The sequence below is a fragment of the Hemitrygon akajei genome, chromosome 9 (genome assembly GCF_048418815.1).
Source record: "Hemitrygon akajei chromosome 9, sHemAka1.3, whole genome shotgun sequence".
Taxonomy (NCBI): Eukaryota; Metazoa; Chordata; class Chondrichthyes; order Myliobatiformes; family Dasyatidae; genus Hemitrygon; species Hemitrygon akajei.
Window position 1 is genome coordinate 34,508,951 of NC_133132.1, and position 18,790 is coordinate 34,527,740.

The 18,790-nt window shown below is 43.2% G+C and overlaps 1 protein-coding gene across 15 annotated transcripts in view; it reads left to right on the forward strand.

The window, feature by feature from the left end:
- Positions 1–771: 771 nt before the first annotated feature.
- Positions 772–18,790, forward strand: part of LOC140733005 (clathrin coat assembly protein AP180-like) — a 180,543-nt gene continuing 162,524 nt past the window's right edge. For 4 of the 15 annotated variants that reach the window (XM_073055755.1, XM_073055756.1, XM_073055759.1 and 1 more), the window contains exon 1: positions 1,497–1,851. In XM_073055755.1, the coding sequence (XP_072911856.1) occupies positions 1,722–1,851 (130 nt within the window). In that variant the 5' untranslated portion in view covers positions 1,497–1,721. Of the gene's footprint in view, positions 896–1,023; positions 1,274–1,494; positions 1,852–18,790 lie in introns of those variants that run through there. The other 11 variants (XM_073055758.1, XM_073055757.1, XM_073055761.1 and 8 more) reach the window with 8 other exon arrangements.

Consider the following 18,790-nt stretch of genomic DNA (forward strand, 5'->3'; position numbering starts at 1 on the left):
TTCGCCAATCCCTCCCACAGGTGCAATTTATTTTGGCAAACCAGCTGAATGGGTGGCCATGGTGGAGGGGTACCCTCTCCTTTAAACTCTTGAGTTTGTGGGGATGGGTAATATGACACATCAGCAGAGTAGGGAAATCAGATCAGGAGGGGTTTTACCCCGAGGGATGGAGGTGAGGAGGATGGTTTTACCCTGGAGAGGGGAGAAATGGGGTGCATGAGGGCTGGGTTTTACCAGGGGGGCTGTGAAGCACAGGATTTACCTTAAGGAGTGGCAGTGAGGAGGGCTTTACCCCAACGGTGGAAGGAGAAAGGCAGTATGTGGCCGAGTTTTACCCTGGGAGGGGGAGAAGGGGGTGCGAGGGGCGGGTTTTACCGCGGTAAAGGGGGGAGGCCGGATTTTTATCCCAGGAAGGGGAAGGTTGGGGGGTTTACCCAGGGAGGAGTCCGGGTTTTACTCCGGGGAGGGGTTACGGCGGTGAGGACCAGCTTTTACTCCGGGAGAGGTGGAGAGGAGAAGGGTGTGGTTTAATTCTGGGGAGGGGACAATTAGGCGTGAGGGCAATTAGGCGTGAGGGCCAGGAGCGCCGCCGGTGCGGCCGTTAGATTCACCGCCGACGGGAGGGGGTGACCGGTAACCGGACTCACCCGCCGGGTGTCCTTCCACCACGGCCGATCCGACAGCGTGGGCAGAGAGCCAGAGCGCTGACCGCCCTCACCCCCTTTTCCTGAGCCGTCCCCAAGTTTGCGCGGCAGCGCCCGCCCGCCGACTGACAAGCCGGCGCCGTTATCCTGCCCGCCGGTCTGAAGCACCGTCCCCCGCCCAGCAATTGACCGCCGCGTGCCGGTCTGGGCCGAACCGCGGAACGGTAACTGCCCCAGCTCAACCGTCTCCGGTGAGCGACAACACTCCGTCACTCTCCCGCCCGTTGACCGACGGCCCGCCGCCGGTCTGACCGCGTCGTCAGGGCGCTCTTCCCCCCCGCCCCCGGGTTCAACCGCCCCAGGTGTGTGTGTGCCGCGGTTCCCCTCCCGTCCACTGACCGACGATCCTCCGCCCCGCTCCCATGACCGCGTGTGGGCCGTCAGCCATCACCAGGTGTGTGCCGCCGCCTGCCGACCGACGACCTGACGCCGCTCTCCCCTCTCCTGACCCCCGTCTGACGGCGACGGCCGAGCTCCAGAGCGCTGTCATTCCGCCGTCCGTCCACCGACTGGCGACCCGCTGCCACTCGCAAGTCTGTCAGGACGCTGCCCCCACCCCTTCCCCTCAGGTGTGTGCAGCGGCGCCCGCCTGACGGCCGACCCCGATGCCGCTTTCTCCCGTCCGATGACCGACGACTCCCCCCCCCCTCCCCCTGGCCCGCCGCCGGTCTGGGCCGGACGCCAAGCGCTCTCAACCCGCCTCCTCAGCCGCCCGCTCGCCGGTGCCGCCGCCGCCCCCAGGTGTGTGTGTGTGCGGCAGCGCCCGCCCGCCCGCCGGTCGACGACCCGACGCCGCTCTCCCGCCCTCCCCTCCCGTTGGCGTTTCTCTGACAGGCGACAAGCGGCTCATTTGTCTCCCCATCTCTCTCCCCTTTCCCTCTCTCTCTTTGGTTCTCCAGTGATACCCGCCTCCCCCTTTCCATTTTACACACGCACGTAAATAATTAATCTCGGAGAGAGAGAGGGGAGGGAGGGGGGAAGAAGAAAGGAAGAAGGAGATTGGAAACGGCGGAGAAAATGTCGGGCCAGACCATTACGGACCGCATCGCGGCGGCCCAGTATAGTGTGACCGGCTCGGCCGTGGCCAGGGCCGTCTGCAAAGCCACGACCCACGAGGTGATGGGACCCAAGAAGAAGCACCTGGACTGTAAGAGACTTATCTTGTTCTAATCGCCCACCGTCTTTAAGCTAGCAGCTATCCTTCCTTGCACATCCACCTTACTCGCAGGCGATGTATGTCAATGTATTCAGATTGTTTTTATTATTTTTTAATTGAAAAAAAATGACAGCATTTAGGTTTTTGTGCAGTTAAACACACACACAAAATGCTGGAGGAACTCAGTAGGTCAGGCAGCATCAATGGAGGGAATAAGCAGTCGACGTTTCTGGCCGAGACCCTTCATCATTTTGTGTGTGATGGTCTGGATTTCCAGCATCTGCAGAATCTCTTGTGCAGTTAATTCCGTTGACCAAATATCGCCTCTATGGATATTATTTTCTGGATTATCCTAAGTACTATTGATTCTTTGCCATTACTCAGTTCTCTTCCCCCTTTCCATTACGGTATTGCTGTGGGTTGCAATGGAGCCTATTGCTTGGGGTGGGGGTAAAAAGGCTTGTATTCATTACTCTCGAAACGGAATGAAACGGCGGCGATAATGTAGCGCCGCTGCCAGAAGAGTAATAAATATTTTACTAGCAGGGATTGTTAAGGGACTCTTGTTTAATTTTTTAAACATTGCAAATGAAAGAATGCGGTTTAAAAAATTTGATATGCCGTGCAAAGGATGCTATTGCAGGAAAATACGTTCGTCATGTTTAAGAAAGCAGAATTTGGCCTGCAGCCCTGTCGTTGATCCGCGTATTTTGGGAGCGAACGAAGCCTACATATTGTAGAGAATTGAAATTTCTCTAGTTTCTCCGAGAATAGCATTGAAAAAGCTTTAAATACCCGATTTAGTTCGGGTTGTATGCTAAAGAGCGTTATAAATATTTAGACGTATCAGCAGTTTTTGGAGGGGTAGATTAGGGGCGGATTCAAAATGATTTCTTAAAAGCTGCAGCTATAGGCTGGGGTCTGAATGGTGCAGTTTACTAAGCATCAGTGATTCTGATGTGGCAGTGAACCTTTCTACCCTGCCCCCATTCTTCTTTCTGCATCGCTAATCCTTCTGAACATTGCTATTTAAACACTTTCTGACTATTATTAGTGTTAAATTATTCCACTGACGAAGACTATGAAGCTCGCATTGAAACAACAAACCTTATATAATAGTTCTGAGTTATTACAATTTTCTAACGCGAAAGAATAATCAGTAGCTGCATGTGACTGGCTGAAGGAGTGATGTTGAACTTCAAACAATTGTTTATTTTGAAATAATTGTGCAATATAGGCGTACAGCAATGCGAGGCAAGGATGTAAAGCTAAAGCTTTAGAAGTTATTGGTCAGACCGCACTTGGGAGTATAGGATCAGTTTTGGGCCCCTTACTTAAGAAAAGATGTGTTGGCGTTGGAGAGGCTCCAGAGGAGGTTCACGGAAATGATCCCAGGAATGAAAGGGTTAAAGTATGAGGAGTCTTTAATGGCGTTGGGCCTGCACTCGCTGGGTTAAGAAGAATGAAGTGGGGGGGGGGGGGGGGGGGAAGAGATCTCATTGAAACCTATCGACGTGGAGAGGATGTTTCTTACGGTTGGAGGATCTACGATCAGAGGGCACAGCTTCAGAACAGAAAGGCATCCCTGTAGAACAGAGATGAAGAGGAATTTCTTTAGCCAGAGGCTGGTGAATCTGTCAAAGCTGACCCATCAAAATTGAAGTGAAACTCAAAGTTGAGGAGGGTTCAGTGGCCCGGTCAATGATATGCCCTTGATTTCTAGGGACACTAAGGGAAAGGTAGAAATCAATAATTTTAAACTTACTGCTTTTAATTTTGTTTTAAATTCATTTTATTATTTTAATCTTTAATTGTCACTTGTTTCCATCAATTTTAATAGTTTTTGCAATCCCTTGATTGCTAGAGAAAAACCAGCAGCAGTTTGGAACATTTTGGTGTTTGAGCCTGAGACCAAGTTGTTCTTTTTCATCCTAGGGTCCACCAGTGAGAGAGGTCCTGTATATAGAGAGTCATGCAACTTGGAAATAAATGGTTCTTTTACTCCAATTGGTCCAGCTAACTAGGATGCCATTCAGGCTCGTCTCATTTGCTTGCATTTGGTCTATTTCCTTCCAAACCTTTACTATCCTGGTATCTGTCTTTTAAATGTTACTGCACCTACTGCAAGCACTTTCTCTGGCAGCTCATTCCATATATTTTATTTTTAAAAATAAAATTGTCTTTAAGTTCCTATTAAATCTTCTTCATCTCTGCTTAAACTCATGTCCCCTAGTCCTTGATTTCTCCAACCCTAGGAAAAAGAGTGAATTCTATCCTATCTTTGTCTTTCATGATCTTATATACCTCAGTAAGATTAACCTCTGTCTCCTATGCTCCAAGGATAAAAATCCTAGCTTTTTTGACTTTTCTCAGTAAACTGAGTCCCTCAACTTGGCAACATCTACATCCATAAGACATAGGAGCAGAATTAGGCCATTTGGCCCATCAAGTCAATTTCAACATTCCATCATGGCTGATTTATTATGCTTCTCCATCCCATTCCCTTCGGGAGTACTTTAGTGATGGGGCATGAAGTTATTGTTTTTGGTTCAAGAGCTGATGCTTGAGGGGTAATAACTGTTCCTGAACCTGGTGGTATCCGTCTTGAGGCTCCTGCACCTTCTTCCTGATTGCAGCGATAAGAAGAGAGCATGATGTGGGTGGTGGTGGTGGTCTCTGATGATGGATGCTGCTTCCTGAGACAAAGCTAGTCAATATACTCTCCACCACACAGCTATAGAAGTTTGTTAAAGTTTTAGATGCCATGCCAAATCTTTGCAAACTCCTGAGAAAGTAGAGATGTTGCTGTGGTTTCTTTGTAATTGCTCTTGCATGCTGGGCCCAGAAAACGTCCTCTAAAATGATGAAACCAGGGAATTTAAAGTTGCTGACCCTGTCCAACTTTGATCCCCCAACGAGGATTGGATCATAGACCTCTAGTTTCCTCCTCCTGAAGTCAATAATCAGCTCCTTGGTCTTGCTGACATTGAGTGAGAGTTTGGTGTTCTGGCGCCACTCAGCCAGATTTTCAATTTCCCTCCAATATGCTGATTCATCACCACCTTTGATGCAGCCAACGGCAGTAGTGTCGTCAGCAAATTTAAATATGGCATTGGAGCTGTGTTTAGCCACACATTAATAAGTGTAAAATGAGTAGAGCAGAGGGCTAAGTGCACAGCCTTGTGGTGCGCCTGTACTGATGGAGACTGTGGAAGAGATGTTGCCAATCTGAACAGACTGGGTCTGCAAGTGAAGAAATCAAGGATCCAATTGCACAAGGAGGCATTGAGGCCAGGGTCTTGAAGCTTATTGATTAGTTTTGAGGGGATGATAATATTGAATACTGAGCTGTAAAGAACATCGTAATGTTTGCTGTCTAGATGTTCCAGGGTTGAGTGAAGAGCCAATGAGATGGTATTTGCTGTGACCTGTTGTGCTGGTAGGCAATTTGGAGCAGATCCAAGTCACTTCTCAGGCAGGAGCTGATATGTTTCATCATCAGCCTATCTGGATTATACTCCATTTGGCATTCCTCGACTCACTTACCCAACTGAACAAGATCCCACTTTAAATCTTGTTAACTTTTATGGTCTATGATTTCACCTACTTTATTCATCTACAGATTTTCTAACCATGCCTTGTTCATTCTCATCCTTGCCTCCTACCTGAACAAGGTAAGGACGGGTGTGGGGAGACAATGCTAGGGGACAAATCAGTCAGATGTTTCTTTTTTTTTACTGGCTTTAGTCTTCTGTGTTCCTTTTCCCAAAATGTTTTGCTCTCTGTAATGATTTAACTGATCTCTTTTCTGTTTAGTTTTACATACATTGGTTGTCTGAGAATTGTGGGTGCCAGTTCTGTTGCTGGCTGCCAGACCCTCTAATAGAAGATGCACAACTATATTGGAAAAGTTGGTTCTTTCAAGTCCTGCAAAAATTTTAAATATCTTTTTTCAAAAGTGCGCAAAATATGGCCCCTTGATTCAAATCCATTGTGAACTATTCTGCAATAATGATGCATGTAATTGACTATTAAGTAGCAGCTTTCTGACATTGCAAGTTGATTATTTTTTCACTTTGTATGCTTTGTTATAGAGAAATTCTGCAAATCTTTGATTTAATATTTTTATTGATACTATCTTTTACAATGAGGGCCTAGAGGAAAGATGATATTTTAAAATATATTGAGTAATGTTCAGTTAAAACACTAACAACAGCTTTCTGGGTTTGGAAGTGCTTTTTATACATGATCAGAGATTTATGAATTTGTAATTTGACTATTTTTAAAGTGTTGCTTTAATTTAGCAAGCTGAAAACTGTGAATTTTTATGTTAAAGGCCATCCCAAAATGAAGTTTGCATTTGTACCTTAAAGACAATTATAACCAATTGTTGTTATGACTATTATTCACATTATGACTGGTATTTTTGCATTTTGTGGTTTTGCAGCACTTTTAAAACATGTCAACAAGGACGAATGTTTAAGCAGCCACAATAATTGTCCTTTTGCTTGTATCCCAATAAGTATTTTTTTTCGCTGAGAGAGGATTCTGCAAGGTCTTGTAATGTAGATAAAACAGATTAGTTTCGGGGAAGTTTGCATATGCAGGTTATTATTTGTTCAGGTAAAAATCTATAATCTGAAATACTTTTAACAGTACAAACAAACTTTAAATGTCATTGAACTTCATGAACTTCTCAGTCCTGTCAATTTGGTGGAACTTAAATGAGTCTTCCATGTTGGGGGTGAAAAAAAAATACCTCAAACTATTGTGGCAAAAGAATTAATTTGTGGTTTGGTACTCCAGAGAGAATGAAGCAGCCTTACATTTAGTATTAAAATTTAATTCTAGGAACAACTAAGAAGCCAGTGTATTGGACCTAGATTTATGTGGACTCTCGCTCTCTTAGTACACCATTAAGGAATTTAGAGTTAGCTGGAAGTAACGTAATGACATCATCACTCAATTGATTTTTTCCCCCCATGTATGTACAATCTTAAAAACTAATGGTGAGTTCTGTCTGGGTCACACCTGGAGTTAAAAGTGACCTCTCTACCACCAATAGCTTCCAACTAATTTTTCTGTCTTTATTAGTTTTTCTCATTCAACCTCTAATCTTGGATTTTTAAACAGACTTTAGGGTAATATACTCCTGTGGACTGGGATTAGTTAACCAATGGAAAATGGAAGACCTATATGAGTTAATTTTTGTTGCGAGCTTGTGACTAGTGTTGGGAATTGAAAGTGTTTGTGTTAATGTGCACAAGGGGACAAAGTGTAATACTCAAGCTTTCTGTTGATGTGAAGTTGAGAGGTCGTGTGAGCTAATACATTGGGATTACCTGGTGCCAAGGACAAGCAGAGCGAATGAACGAGGATGACATGAAAATGATTGTGAATCATTTCATCTGGGGCACCCACTCATTCCTTCACTTCTCACTTGCCCATGAAAATCAAAACAACAGTTTAGTAGGACATGGGAATCCCTGTAATGCAGATAATTGAAAGTGGCTGGCAAGTAGGAAGGCAAATTGTTGTATGTTTTTTGCAGAAGCATTTAAGAATAAATACTAGAAAATCAGTATGTCTTACTGTAATTGCAAAGGCCTGGGGTGAGACCCCATCTGGGGTAATGTACTTAGGTCATTCTTAAGCAAGGATGAACTTTCACTATATTAGAAGTTAATTTTGTGAAACTTCCCTTGAGGACTTTCCAAACATGATATGTTTATCAGCAGTTCTCATTGACATTCCCAGAAGTGACTGGATTGATACACTTTGAATGCGAAATGTTCCATGCAGTGAAAACATTTCAAAGGTTTAAGCTATAATTATAACTTCACAAACCCTGATCTTGAAATATTTGATGTAATTGTAATAGATGTTATGTTTCACCTTTGATACATTATATTCTAGCTTTACTTGTGTACACTTGTATGTAATGATCTCTAAAATGTTCTATTTAAGTTCTTGATTTTTATTCCATGATTTACAATATTACGTAGAAACTCAATTTATGAAGCACATTTAATGCTATTGATTAGCTGCTTAATAGTTTAGTTTTACTGTTTCTAAATACCAGGTATTCCATTGAAGGTGTAGGTTGATGGGACTAGGCAGATTAATCATGTGGCAGGGATTAGATGGGCCAAAGGGCCTGTTTCTGTAATGTAGTGTTCTATGACTCTTAAAAGATGATTGGCAGAAACCGATGTCTGGGAAGAATGCATCTTTGTTGGCACTCTTCTCCAGTGAATGGCCGTGCAGTCTTTTAACCTTCAAATGCAAATACCAGGTCATTGGTCTATATTTGCTATTATTTGCAAGAAATATAGCTGGACTGTTGCTGACAAGGCTAAACAATTGTTTTTTCTTTTTTATCTTTGTCCTCAATGCAAAGCTCAGAATTATTTGTTCAGGAAGGCAGCAACCTTTTTGAAATGTGATAAATATTTTAGCATGGTACATTTATCTAGTATGGCAAAATGGGTGAAAGCATTTTACTTCACTGATTAAATTCTGTATCCTTTACACAATCCTGACCTAATACAACGTTTGCAAAGCTGGAGTCGTTACCCAAGACTCAGTAAACACAGCATTGGTAGGCTGAAGCTCACAGCCTTTAACTTCTCTTGCAAGGTCAACATACTGGTCATTGCATCACAGAGCCAACTGCATTTGGTGTCACTTTTTCCAATAACTTCCACAATTCCATTTTGTCACTTTTTAGCATGAATGAGTAACAGATTTGGAAGCTAAAACAATTCACTTGATATTCTATTGTGGATAGTACATGTTCAGTATTTTGGTTGTACTGTTTAGTCTTGGAATTACTTAAAACACTACAGGCCCTTTGGCTCATAATGTTGTGCTGACCTTTTAATCTATCACAAGATCAATCTAACCCTTCCCTCACACATAGCCCTCCATTTTTCTTTCATCCATTGAGGTGGTTAAGAAGGTGTTTTAGTCTTTTGTTAGTGCCTATTTAAGAGTCCCTGAAATGTCCTGAATGGATCTGCCTCTACCACCACCCTTGGTAGGGTGTTCTACACACCCACCACTCTGTATATAAAAAAATGCCTCTGACAAAGGTATGCCCTTTGATTTTAACCATCACCACCATGTGAAGAAAGGCATTGGCTATCCATTTTATCTATGCCTCAATCAAGTTTCCTCTCATCCTCCTAGCTTGAAGCCTAAGCTAGAAACTAGCTTGCTCAACCTTTCCTCATAAGACATGCCCTCTGTTCCAAGCAGCAGCCTGATAAATCTCCTCTGCACCCTCTTTAAAGCTTCTACACCCTTCTATAATGAGTTCTAAAGCTTCTATAATGAGTTAAACACAATTGAACACAATATTCTAAGTGGGGTCTGACCTGAGTTTTATGGAGCTGCAAAATTACCTTGCAACTCTAAAACTCAGTCTCCTGGCTAACAAAACAACTATACTCCTTCTTAGCCACCCTAACAATTTGTGTGGTAACTTTAAGGGACCTATGCACTTTGTCAAGTGGGGTGCCGTGCACAATCCTAATCTGATGAAAAACAGACATGGGAGCACAGAGGAACATCTGAAAATCTCCAGGAAGGCCTTCTTCATTGTTGCTGCTGTTGTGAGGTCCGGGTCTCTGCTGGGAAGAACAGGTCTCCAGTCCTCGGGGTCGTGTTGCCAGTGGCGGGGGTGTCGTAGTGCGCTCGGCAGAGAATAGTGCTCAGAGAGGCTCTGCCGGAGGGGATGGTTGGAGGCTCGGAGGTTCGACGGACTCGGAGTCCACTTTCACTGTATGCTGCGCCTGCAGGGCTGAGTCTGGTGGCGCTGTGGAAGTCCATAGCGGGGGCATTCCCTTCTGCCTCCTACGTGGGATGACGAGTCTATAGGGACCCTGAGGACTTGTGGAAACTGTGTGGCGGTTTCTTTCGAACTTACAGTCTTTTAACATCTTTGGACTATTTTTACTGTGCCCATGGTCTTTTTTTTAATCAATTATGGTATTGTTTGCACTGTTGTAACTATATGTTGTAACCATGTGGTTTTGTGTAGGTCTTGTAGCTTTAGTTTTTGGTTTGTTGGGTGGTAGAGTTGATCTCCTGACTTGGTGTGTCTGGGTAGTCTTGTTTTGTCTGGTGGATTTGAAGCTCCTTTCCGGGGAACGCGCTAAGATGGTAGCGTGATATTAATACGCAGCAGCCTCTCCGAACTCTGGAATTGGGGATTGCCAAACGTTATGTGGATTTTCTGGTGTAGTCTGTTTTGTCGTGTGCTTTTGTGATATCATTCTGGAGAAACATTGTTTCATTTTTTAACTGCATTGCAGTTGTGGTTTCTAATGACAATAAACCGAAATTCAATTCAATTCAATCCCTCCTTTCTTTCCACTTTGCTAAAAACCTTACTGTTAACTTTGTACTTTGTCCTCAGGTGCGACTTTCCAAAGTGAATTACTTCATACTTTTGTGGTCCATGTGCCACTTCTCTGCCCAGCTCTGCATCCTGTCAATGTCCCTTTGCAAGCGTTGATGACCTTCTACACTGGAGGTGTCAGAATTGGACCAAGTGAATTAATTTAAGGGCAGGGTGGAAGTGGGAGGCAAAGTTGATGAAATTGACAAGAATAGCATGGGTGCATTTCTGACACTTTTCTCCACTTTCTCAACCTCTCAGTCTCCATCTCTGGAGATAAACTATCCCTATATGTCTTTTATAAACCTACCAATTGCCACGGCTATCTTGACTATACCTCTTCCCACCCTGTCTCCTGTTTTTTTTAAAAAAAATGCTATTCCCTTTTCTCAGTTCCTTTGTCTTTGCTGCACCTTTTCCCAGGATGTGGCTTTCCATTCTAGAACATCAGAGATGTCTCCTCCTTGAAAGAATGAGATTTCCCTTCCTCCACCATTGACGCTGCCCTCACCTGTATCTGCTCCATTTCCTGGACATCTGCACTCACCCCATCTTCCCACCGAGATAGTTCCTCTTGATTCACCTATCACTCCATGATCCTCCACTTCTAACATATCATTCTCCACAATTTCTGCCATCATAAGCAGAATTCTGCTGTCAAACACATCTTTATCTCCCTCTCTGCTTTCCACAGGGATCACTCCCTCCATGATTCTCTTGTCCATTTGTTCCTGCCCACTAATTTCCCACCCGGCACATGCCTGCAAGTGACAGAAATGCTACAGCTGCTAATTCACTATCCCTCACCTCCATTCAGGGTCCAAACAGTCCTTCCAGGTGAGGCAGCACTTTATCTATGAATCTGCTGAGGTCATCTGTTGTATCTGGTGCTCCCACTGAGGCCTCATCTACATAAATAGAGGTACAGTTTTGTCAAGCAGTTGTGCTCCATCTGCTTAAAGCAGAAATACCTGGTGCCAAACGTTTTAATTCCTATCCCCATTCCTGTTCTGACATGTAGGTCCATGGCCTCTTTTGTCCCGGTGAGGCCACTCTCAGGGTCATAGAGTCATAGAGAACTATAGCACAGAAACAACCCCTTTGGTCCATCTAGTGCATGCCGAAACTATTTACACTACCTACTCTCATCAATCTGCACCAGGCCCTCCATATCAGTACTATCCATGTATTTATCCAAATGTCTCTTAACATGACCCTCTGAGTGAAGAACTTTTCCCCTCATGTTCCCCGTAAGCTTTTCACATTTTACCCTTAACCCATAACCTCTGTAGCCCGACCCAACCTCAGTGGAAAAAGTCTGCCTATCTATACCCCTCATAATTTTGTGCACCTCTATCAAATCTCCTCTCAAGCTTCTACATTCTAAAGAATTAAGTCCTAACCTATTCCATCTTTTCTTAAACTCGGGTCCCCCAGACCCAGCAACTTTGTTGTACATTTTCTCTGAACTCTTTCAACCTTGTTTGCTTCTTTCCTGTAGATAGGTGACCAAAACTACACACAATGCTGCAAGTTAGGCCTTACCAATGTCTTATACAACTTCAACATAGCATCCCATCTTCTGTACTCAATATATTGGTTTATGAAGGCCAGTGTGCCAAAAGCTTTCTTTACGACCCTATCTACCTATGACGCCACTTTCAATGAATTGTGTACCTGTTCTCAAATCCCTTTGTTTCACCACACTGTTCACTGTGTAAGACCTATTCTGGTTGGTCCTACTGAAGTGCAAAACCTCACACTTGTCTGCATTAAATTCCATGTGCCATTTTTCAGCCTATTTTTTCAGCTGGTGCAGATCCCCCTACAAGCCATGATAGCCTTTCTCACTCTCTGCACCCCCAATCCTGACGTTATCCACAAATTTGGTGATCCAGTTAACCACATTATCATCCAGATCATTGATATAGATGACAAGCAACAATAGACCCACACCGATTCCTGTGGCACACCACTAGTCACAGGCCTCCAGTCAGAGAGGTAACTCTTTACTACCACTCTCTGGCTTCTCCCACAAAGCCAATGTCTAATCCAATTTACTACTTCTTCCTGAATGCCAAGTGACTGAACCTTCTTGACCAGCCTCCCTGCAAGATCTTGTTGATTGCCTTACTAAAGTCCATGTAGGCAACATCCATTGCCTTGCCGTCGTCCACTTTCCTGGTAACTTCCTCAAAAAACTCCATAAGATTGGTTAGACATGACCTACCACACACACAATGCCAGTCGATGTCTATCCAAATGCTTATATAATCCCTTAGATTACCTTCCAATAACTTTCCCATAACGGATGTTGGAATCACCAGCCTATCATTTCCTGGTTTATGTTTAGAGCCTTTTTTAAATAGCAGAACAACATTGGTTGTTCTCCAATTCTCTGGTACCTCTCCCGTTGCTATGGATGGTTTAAATATCTCTGCTAGGGCCCTGGCAATTTCTGCACTTGCCTCCTTTTGGGTTCGAGGAAGCACCTTGTAAGGGCCTAGGGATTTATCCACCCTGATTTGCCTCACGGTAGCAAATACCTCCTCCTTTGTAATCTGTACAGTGTCCATGAAGTTGATGCTGCTTTGCCTCACTTATATAGACTCTGTACCCATCTCTCAAGGGTGGAAGAGCACCGCACCATATTCTGTCTAGGTAGTCTCCAATCTGATGGCATGAATATCGATTTACCCTTATTGTAAATTTTTTTCCTCCCCTTTTCCCTCTTCATCTCTTTCCTACACTGCCTTCTTACCTCTTCTCACCTGCCTATCACCTCCCTGTGCTGCCTCTCCTTCCCTTTTTCCTATAGTCCACTCCTCTCTTATATCAGATTCCTTCTTTTGCAACCCACACAAAATGTTGAAGGAACTCAGCATCTATGGAAAAGAGTAAATAGTCAAAGTTTTGGGCAGAGACCTTTCATCATTGAGTCCTCATGAAGAGTCTTAGCCTGAAATGTCGACTGTTTATTCATTCCCATAGATGCTACCTAGCCTGCTGAGTTCTTCCAGCATTTTGTGTGTGTTGCTTTGGATTTCTACCATCTGCTGATTTTTCCCACCCACCTAGGTTCATCTATCTTCTAGCTTGTCCCCCTTCCCTTTTCCCCACCTTTTTATTCTGGTGTCTTTCCTGCTTTCTTTACAGTACTAAGGAGGGTCTTGGCCTGAAGGGTCAACTGTTTATTTCCCTCCATAGATGCTGTCTGACTTGCTGAGTTCCTCCAGCATTTTGTGTGTGTTGCTAAAGTACAACAAGAAATATATATAAAATATTAAATATGTTGTGTAAAAAGAGAGCAGAAAGTATTAAGGTAGTGCACAGTATTCATTCACAAATCCGATGGCAGAGGGGAAGAAGCTGTTCCTGAAATGTTGATTATGTGTCCTCAGGCTCCTAAACCACCACCTTGATGGTAGCCATGAGAAGAGGGCACAACTTAGGTGATGGGGAGCTCCAATGATGGATGCCACTCGCCTGAGGCATTGCCTTTTGAAGATGTCCTTGATGCTGGGGAGGATAGCGCTCATGCTGGAGCTGGCTGTCTAGTTTTTTCCAATATTGTGCACACCAGATGGTGACGTAACCAGCCAGAATGCTCTCCAAGGCACATCTGTAGAAACCTGCAAAAGTCCCTGGTGACATACTGAGGCTCCTCAAACTCCCAATGAAACGCAACCACCTGTAATCATAGTGTAGAAGAGTGAGATGCGCACACATTGATATTGTATGCTGAGAGAATACTTTGTGGAACATAAAACAATACAGTACAGAAACAGGCCATTCATTCCATGATGTTGTGCTGAAAATTTGAAGTGCCTCACTAAGCTAATCCCTTCTGCCTATACATTGTCTATTTTGTGCATGTTAATATGCCTGTCTAAGGCCCTTCTAAACACCTCTATTATATTTGCCTCCACTACTACCCCTGCTACCCAGCGCTGTTTCTCTTGAAGGAAAAGCTTATCCCACACATCTCCTTTGAACTTGCTCCACTTTCCTTAAATGCCTGCCCTCCGATATCAGACATTACTGTCCGGGGGAGAAAGGTACCAGCTGTCTACTTTGTCCTCCTCTTAATCTCCTATCAGGCCTCCCCCTCAGCCTCTGCTACTCCAGAACAATCAACCTCAGTTTGTCCAACTACTCCTTATAGCACATGCTCTTTAATCTGAGCAGATCCTGGTAAACTTCTTCTGCATCCTCTGAAGCCTCCACATTGATCCCATAATATGGCAGCCTGAACTGAATGCAATACTCCAAATGCAGCCTAACCAGAGTTCTGTAAGCTACAACAGAACTTCTTGACTCTTGGGATCAGTTCCTCAACTACTGAAGGAAAACATTTCATATACCTTTGCTACCAGCCTATCAACCTCAGCAGCCACTTTCAGGGAGCTATGGACTTGGTCGCATGATGCCTCATAGATCAACACTTAATGGAACTAAGTGGGAGGAAGAGGCTGGACTAATCTTAGGCTGGGTTGAAGGGTCAGCAAAGCATCATGGGCTGAAGGGCCTGTGCTGTAATGTTCCACATTCCAAAGATGCATCAGCTAGTAGGTTAATTGGTTGCACAGGTATAACTGGGCATCACGGGCTTGTTGGCATGGAGTGGTCTGTTAGCATGTTGTATCTTTAAATAAAAAAAATTTCCTCTGAACCTTCTCCAACACCTCAGTGTCCTTCCTGTAATGGAGTGACCAGACCTGTGCAAAATAAAACTCATCACTTCTTTCTTATGAAATCTGGTCACAGAGAGATGCAGCATGGACACAGACCCTTTAGACCATTGAATTATCAACCACTTATTTTCATACTCATCCTACATTAATCCCAGTTTTATTCTCCCACATTCCCAGCAACTCCCTCAGCAGATTCTACCTGCCACCCATAATCTAGGGGCAATTGTCCTGACAGCATGCATATCTTGGGATGTAGGGTCAGGCAGTAGCAGCTGGGGGAAATGAAGAGAGTGTGCAGGCATCTTGTGGAGTGCTGGAGGATCAGGAATAGATCTTGATCTCTGGCATTGTGAGGCAGAAACTCTACTGGCTGCACCTCTGTGCTGAACTGAAGGAGCTCCATGTGCAGACTGTAACTGATGGAGAATGGGTGTTAAGCCACACACCAACCACTACTTTATCATCTCCTGTCTGTCAGCTTAAGTAAAGACATTCCTGGACCTGTCATCACTTTGTAGACATACAATCAATCTATGCATATAAGCTGTCTTATGATTTCATATTTATCATTTTTTATTATTGTGTTCTTTATCTTATTGTGTTTTATTTGTGCTGCATCAGCTCTCGAGTAACAATTATTTTGTTCTCCTTTACCCTTGTGTACTGGAAATACTGTGAAACAATCTTGAAAAATGGTGGAGTAGACGCAATGAGTTTTTACACTGTTATTTCCAACTAATGTGTTCAGTGTTCTTCATTGACTGTAGTTCCACTTACGATAGATAGATAGATACTTTATTCATCCCCATGGGGAAATTCAACATTTTTTCCAATGTCCCATACACTTATTGTAGCAAAACTAATTACATACAATACTTAACTCAGTAAAAATATGATATGCATCTAAAATCACCCTCTCAAAAAGCATTAATAATAGCTTTTAAAAAGTTCTTAAGTAGTTTACTTAAATACATTGAGTCCTAACCCCGGCACTTTAACATATCTTACTCCTGGCGGTTGAATTGTAAAGCCGAATGGCATTGGGGAGTATTGATCTCTTCATCCTGTCTGAGGAGCATTGCATCGATAGCAACCTGTCACTGAAGCTGCTTCTCTGTCTCTGGATGGTGCTATGCAGAGGATGTTCAGGGTTTTCCATAATTGACCGTAGCCTACTCAGCGCCCTTCGCTCTGCTACCGATGTTATACTCTCCAGTACTTTGCCCACGACAGAGCCCGCCTTCCTTACCAGCTTATTAAGACGTGAGGCGTCCCTCTTCTTAATGCTGCCTCCCCAACACGCCACCACAAAGAAGAGGGCGCTCTCCACAACTGACCTATAGAACATCTTCAGCATCTCACTACAAACATTGAATGACGCCAACCTTCTAAGGAAGTACAGTCGACTCTGTGCCTTCCTGCACAAGGCATCTGTGTTGGCAGTCCAGTCTAGCTTCTCGTCTAACTGTACTCCCAGATACTTGTAGGTCTTAACCTGCTCCATACATTCTCCATTAATGATCACTGGCTCCATATGAGGCCTAGGTCTCCTAAAGTCCACCACCATCTCCTTGGTCTTGGTGATATTGAGACGCAGGTAGTTTGAGTTGCACCATATCACAAAGTCCTGTATCAGTTTCCTATACTCTTCCTCCTGTCCATTCCTGACACACCCCACTATGGCCGTGTCATCAGCGAACTTCTGCACATGGCAGGACTCCGAGTTATCTCCCATTTGAACAAATTTAAACTGCTTTTAAAAGTTACCTGCTAGTGTTGGCATGTTCAGTAGACCCACAGTGGTGCTATAAAGATTGAAAATTTAGATTCTAATGTTTAAGTTCTGGAAGTGCAAAGCTATTAATTTTATTGAACTTCAGAAGAGAACTTAAAGCTGAGAGATTTTTTTTCTCTGTTAGTTGTGGAGAAGGTTGAGATTCACAGAAGTCATAAGGAGTCCCTCAATGAACTTGTTAATTTATACAATGAGTAGACAAAGGAAATATTACAAAAAAATGCTGGAAACACAGAGTTCAGATTGAAAGAATCTGCAGATTTTTGAATTTAAGGGAAGCAAAATGCTGAACTGTGAATTGAGGAGAAAATACCACTCTGTTCAATGATCATCAATCTCAAACATTAGCTCTCCTTAAACACTTGTTCTGCTGAGTATGTCCTGCATTCTCTGTTTCAGATTTCCAAATTGTGCAGTTATTTTCTGTTTAACCACCTGAGTATTGAAAGGCATTGATCAAATATTGAAATGCCTAGATAGAGTGGATATGGAGAGGATGTTTCCCATAGTGGAGTAGACTAGGACCAGAGGACGTCCCTTTACAACAGAGATGAGGAGGAAGCCATAGAATTTATTACCACAGATGGTTGTGGAGGCCAATTCATTGGGTATGTTAAAAACAGAGGTTGATAGGTCTGTGGTTTGTAAAGGCATCAAAGGTTACTGGGAGAAAGCAGATGAATGGGGTTGAGAGGAATAATAAATCAGCTACGATGGAATGCTGGAGCAGACTCAGTGGTCTGAATGGCCTAATTCTGCTTCTATGTCTATGGTCTTATAGTCTTATCTAGTTGGTCGAGTAGTCTTTAAAATTTTTAATAGAGTTCTGACTATTGAATCTCTTCCCAAAGTAATGTTGAATATATTTCTATGCCACAGATCTACTGTTCTATCGCTGTATGATAAAAATACAGTATTCAAGGTGAAATCTGATCAGAGACTTGAACAATCCGCTTGTAACTAGACAAGGACTTTTGGTGAGAATTTATAGTAAGAAAACATTGATACATAAAACATGTTCTTAAAATGTGTTATAAAGGTAGCATTCTTGGTAATTCTAATATTGATGCAGATAATCAAGAGGGCCTGGTACTACTTAAATTGTAAGTTGTTAATGTTTTTGCAGTCTTTTGCCAGATAATTAAATTATTAACTTACAGAAGAGATTTCAGTGCTACTTTCCTTTTGATCAGTTTGCATTGTTGATTGTGGGGACTTGGATAAATCCCATAGAGAGCTTAGAGATTGAAATGCCAATCAGGATTATTCATTGTCAGTGTAGTTAAGTCTCAATTATTATTTTTTGCCGGAAGAAATCCTTTTTCTTTTGTAACCAGGTGTTTGTCCCAGTATAATGCTCAATAGCAAAGGGTTGAAATTTTGGGGCATGGGCAGAGACCCCTGGTGCCCTGCATGCTTTGTAGAACTTTGAATGATGTGGATGTTGAAATTGATGGATTTGTTGCAAAATTTGCAGGCGATATGAAGATAGCTGGAGGGCCAGGTAGTTCTGAGGAAGTAGAGAGGCTACAGAAGGATTTAAACAGATTAGGAGAATGGGCAGAGAAATGGCAGATGGAATACAATGTCAGGAAGTGTATAGTTATGCACATTGTTAGAAGAAATGAAAGGGTTGATTATTTTCTGAATGGAGAGAAAATACAAAAAACTGAGATGCAAAGGGACTTAGGAGTTCTTGTGCAGGATTTCCTAAAGGTTAATTTGCAGAATGAGTCTGTGGTGAGGAAGGCAAATGTAATGTTAGCATTCATTTCAAGGGGATTAGAATATAAAAGTAAGGATGTAATACTGAGACATCATAAAGCACTGGTGAGGCTTCACTTGGAGTATTGTGAGCAGTTTTGGGCCCCTTATCTTAAAAAGGATGTGCTGAAGCTGGAGAGGGTTTGAAGGAGCTTCATGAAAATGTATCCAGGATTGAAAAGTGTCTGATAGCTCTGGGCCTGTATTCGCTAGATCGGTGGAGGTTACATAAAAGTGGGGTGTCCTTTTAGAATGGAAATGAGGAATTTCTTT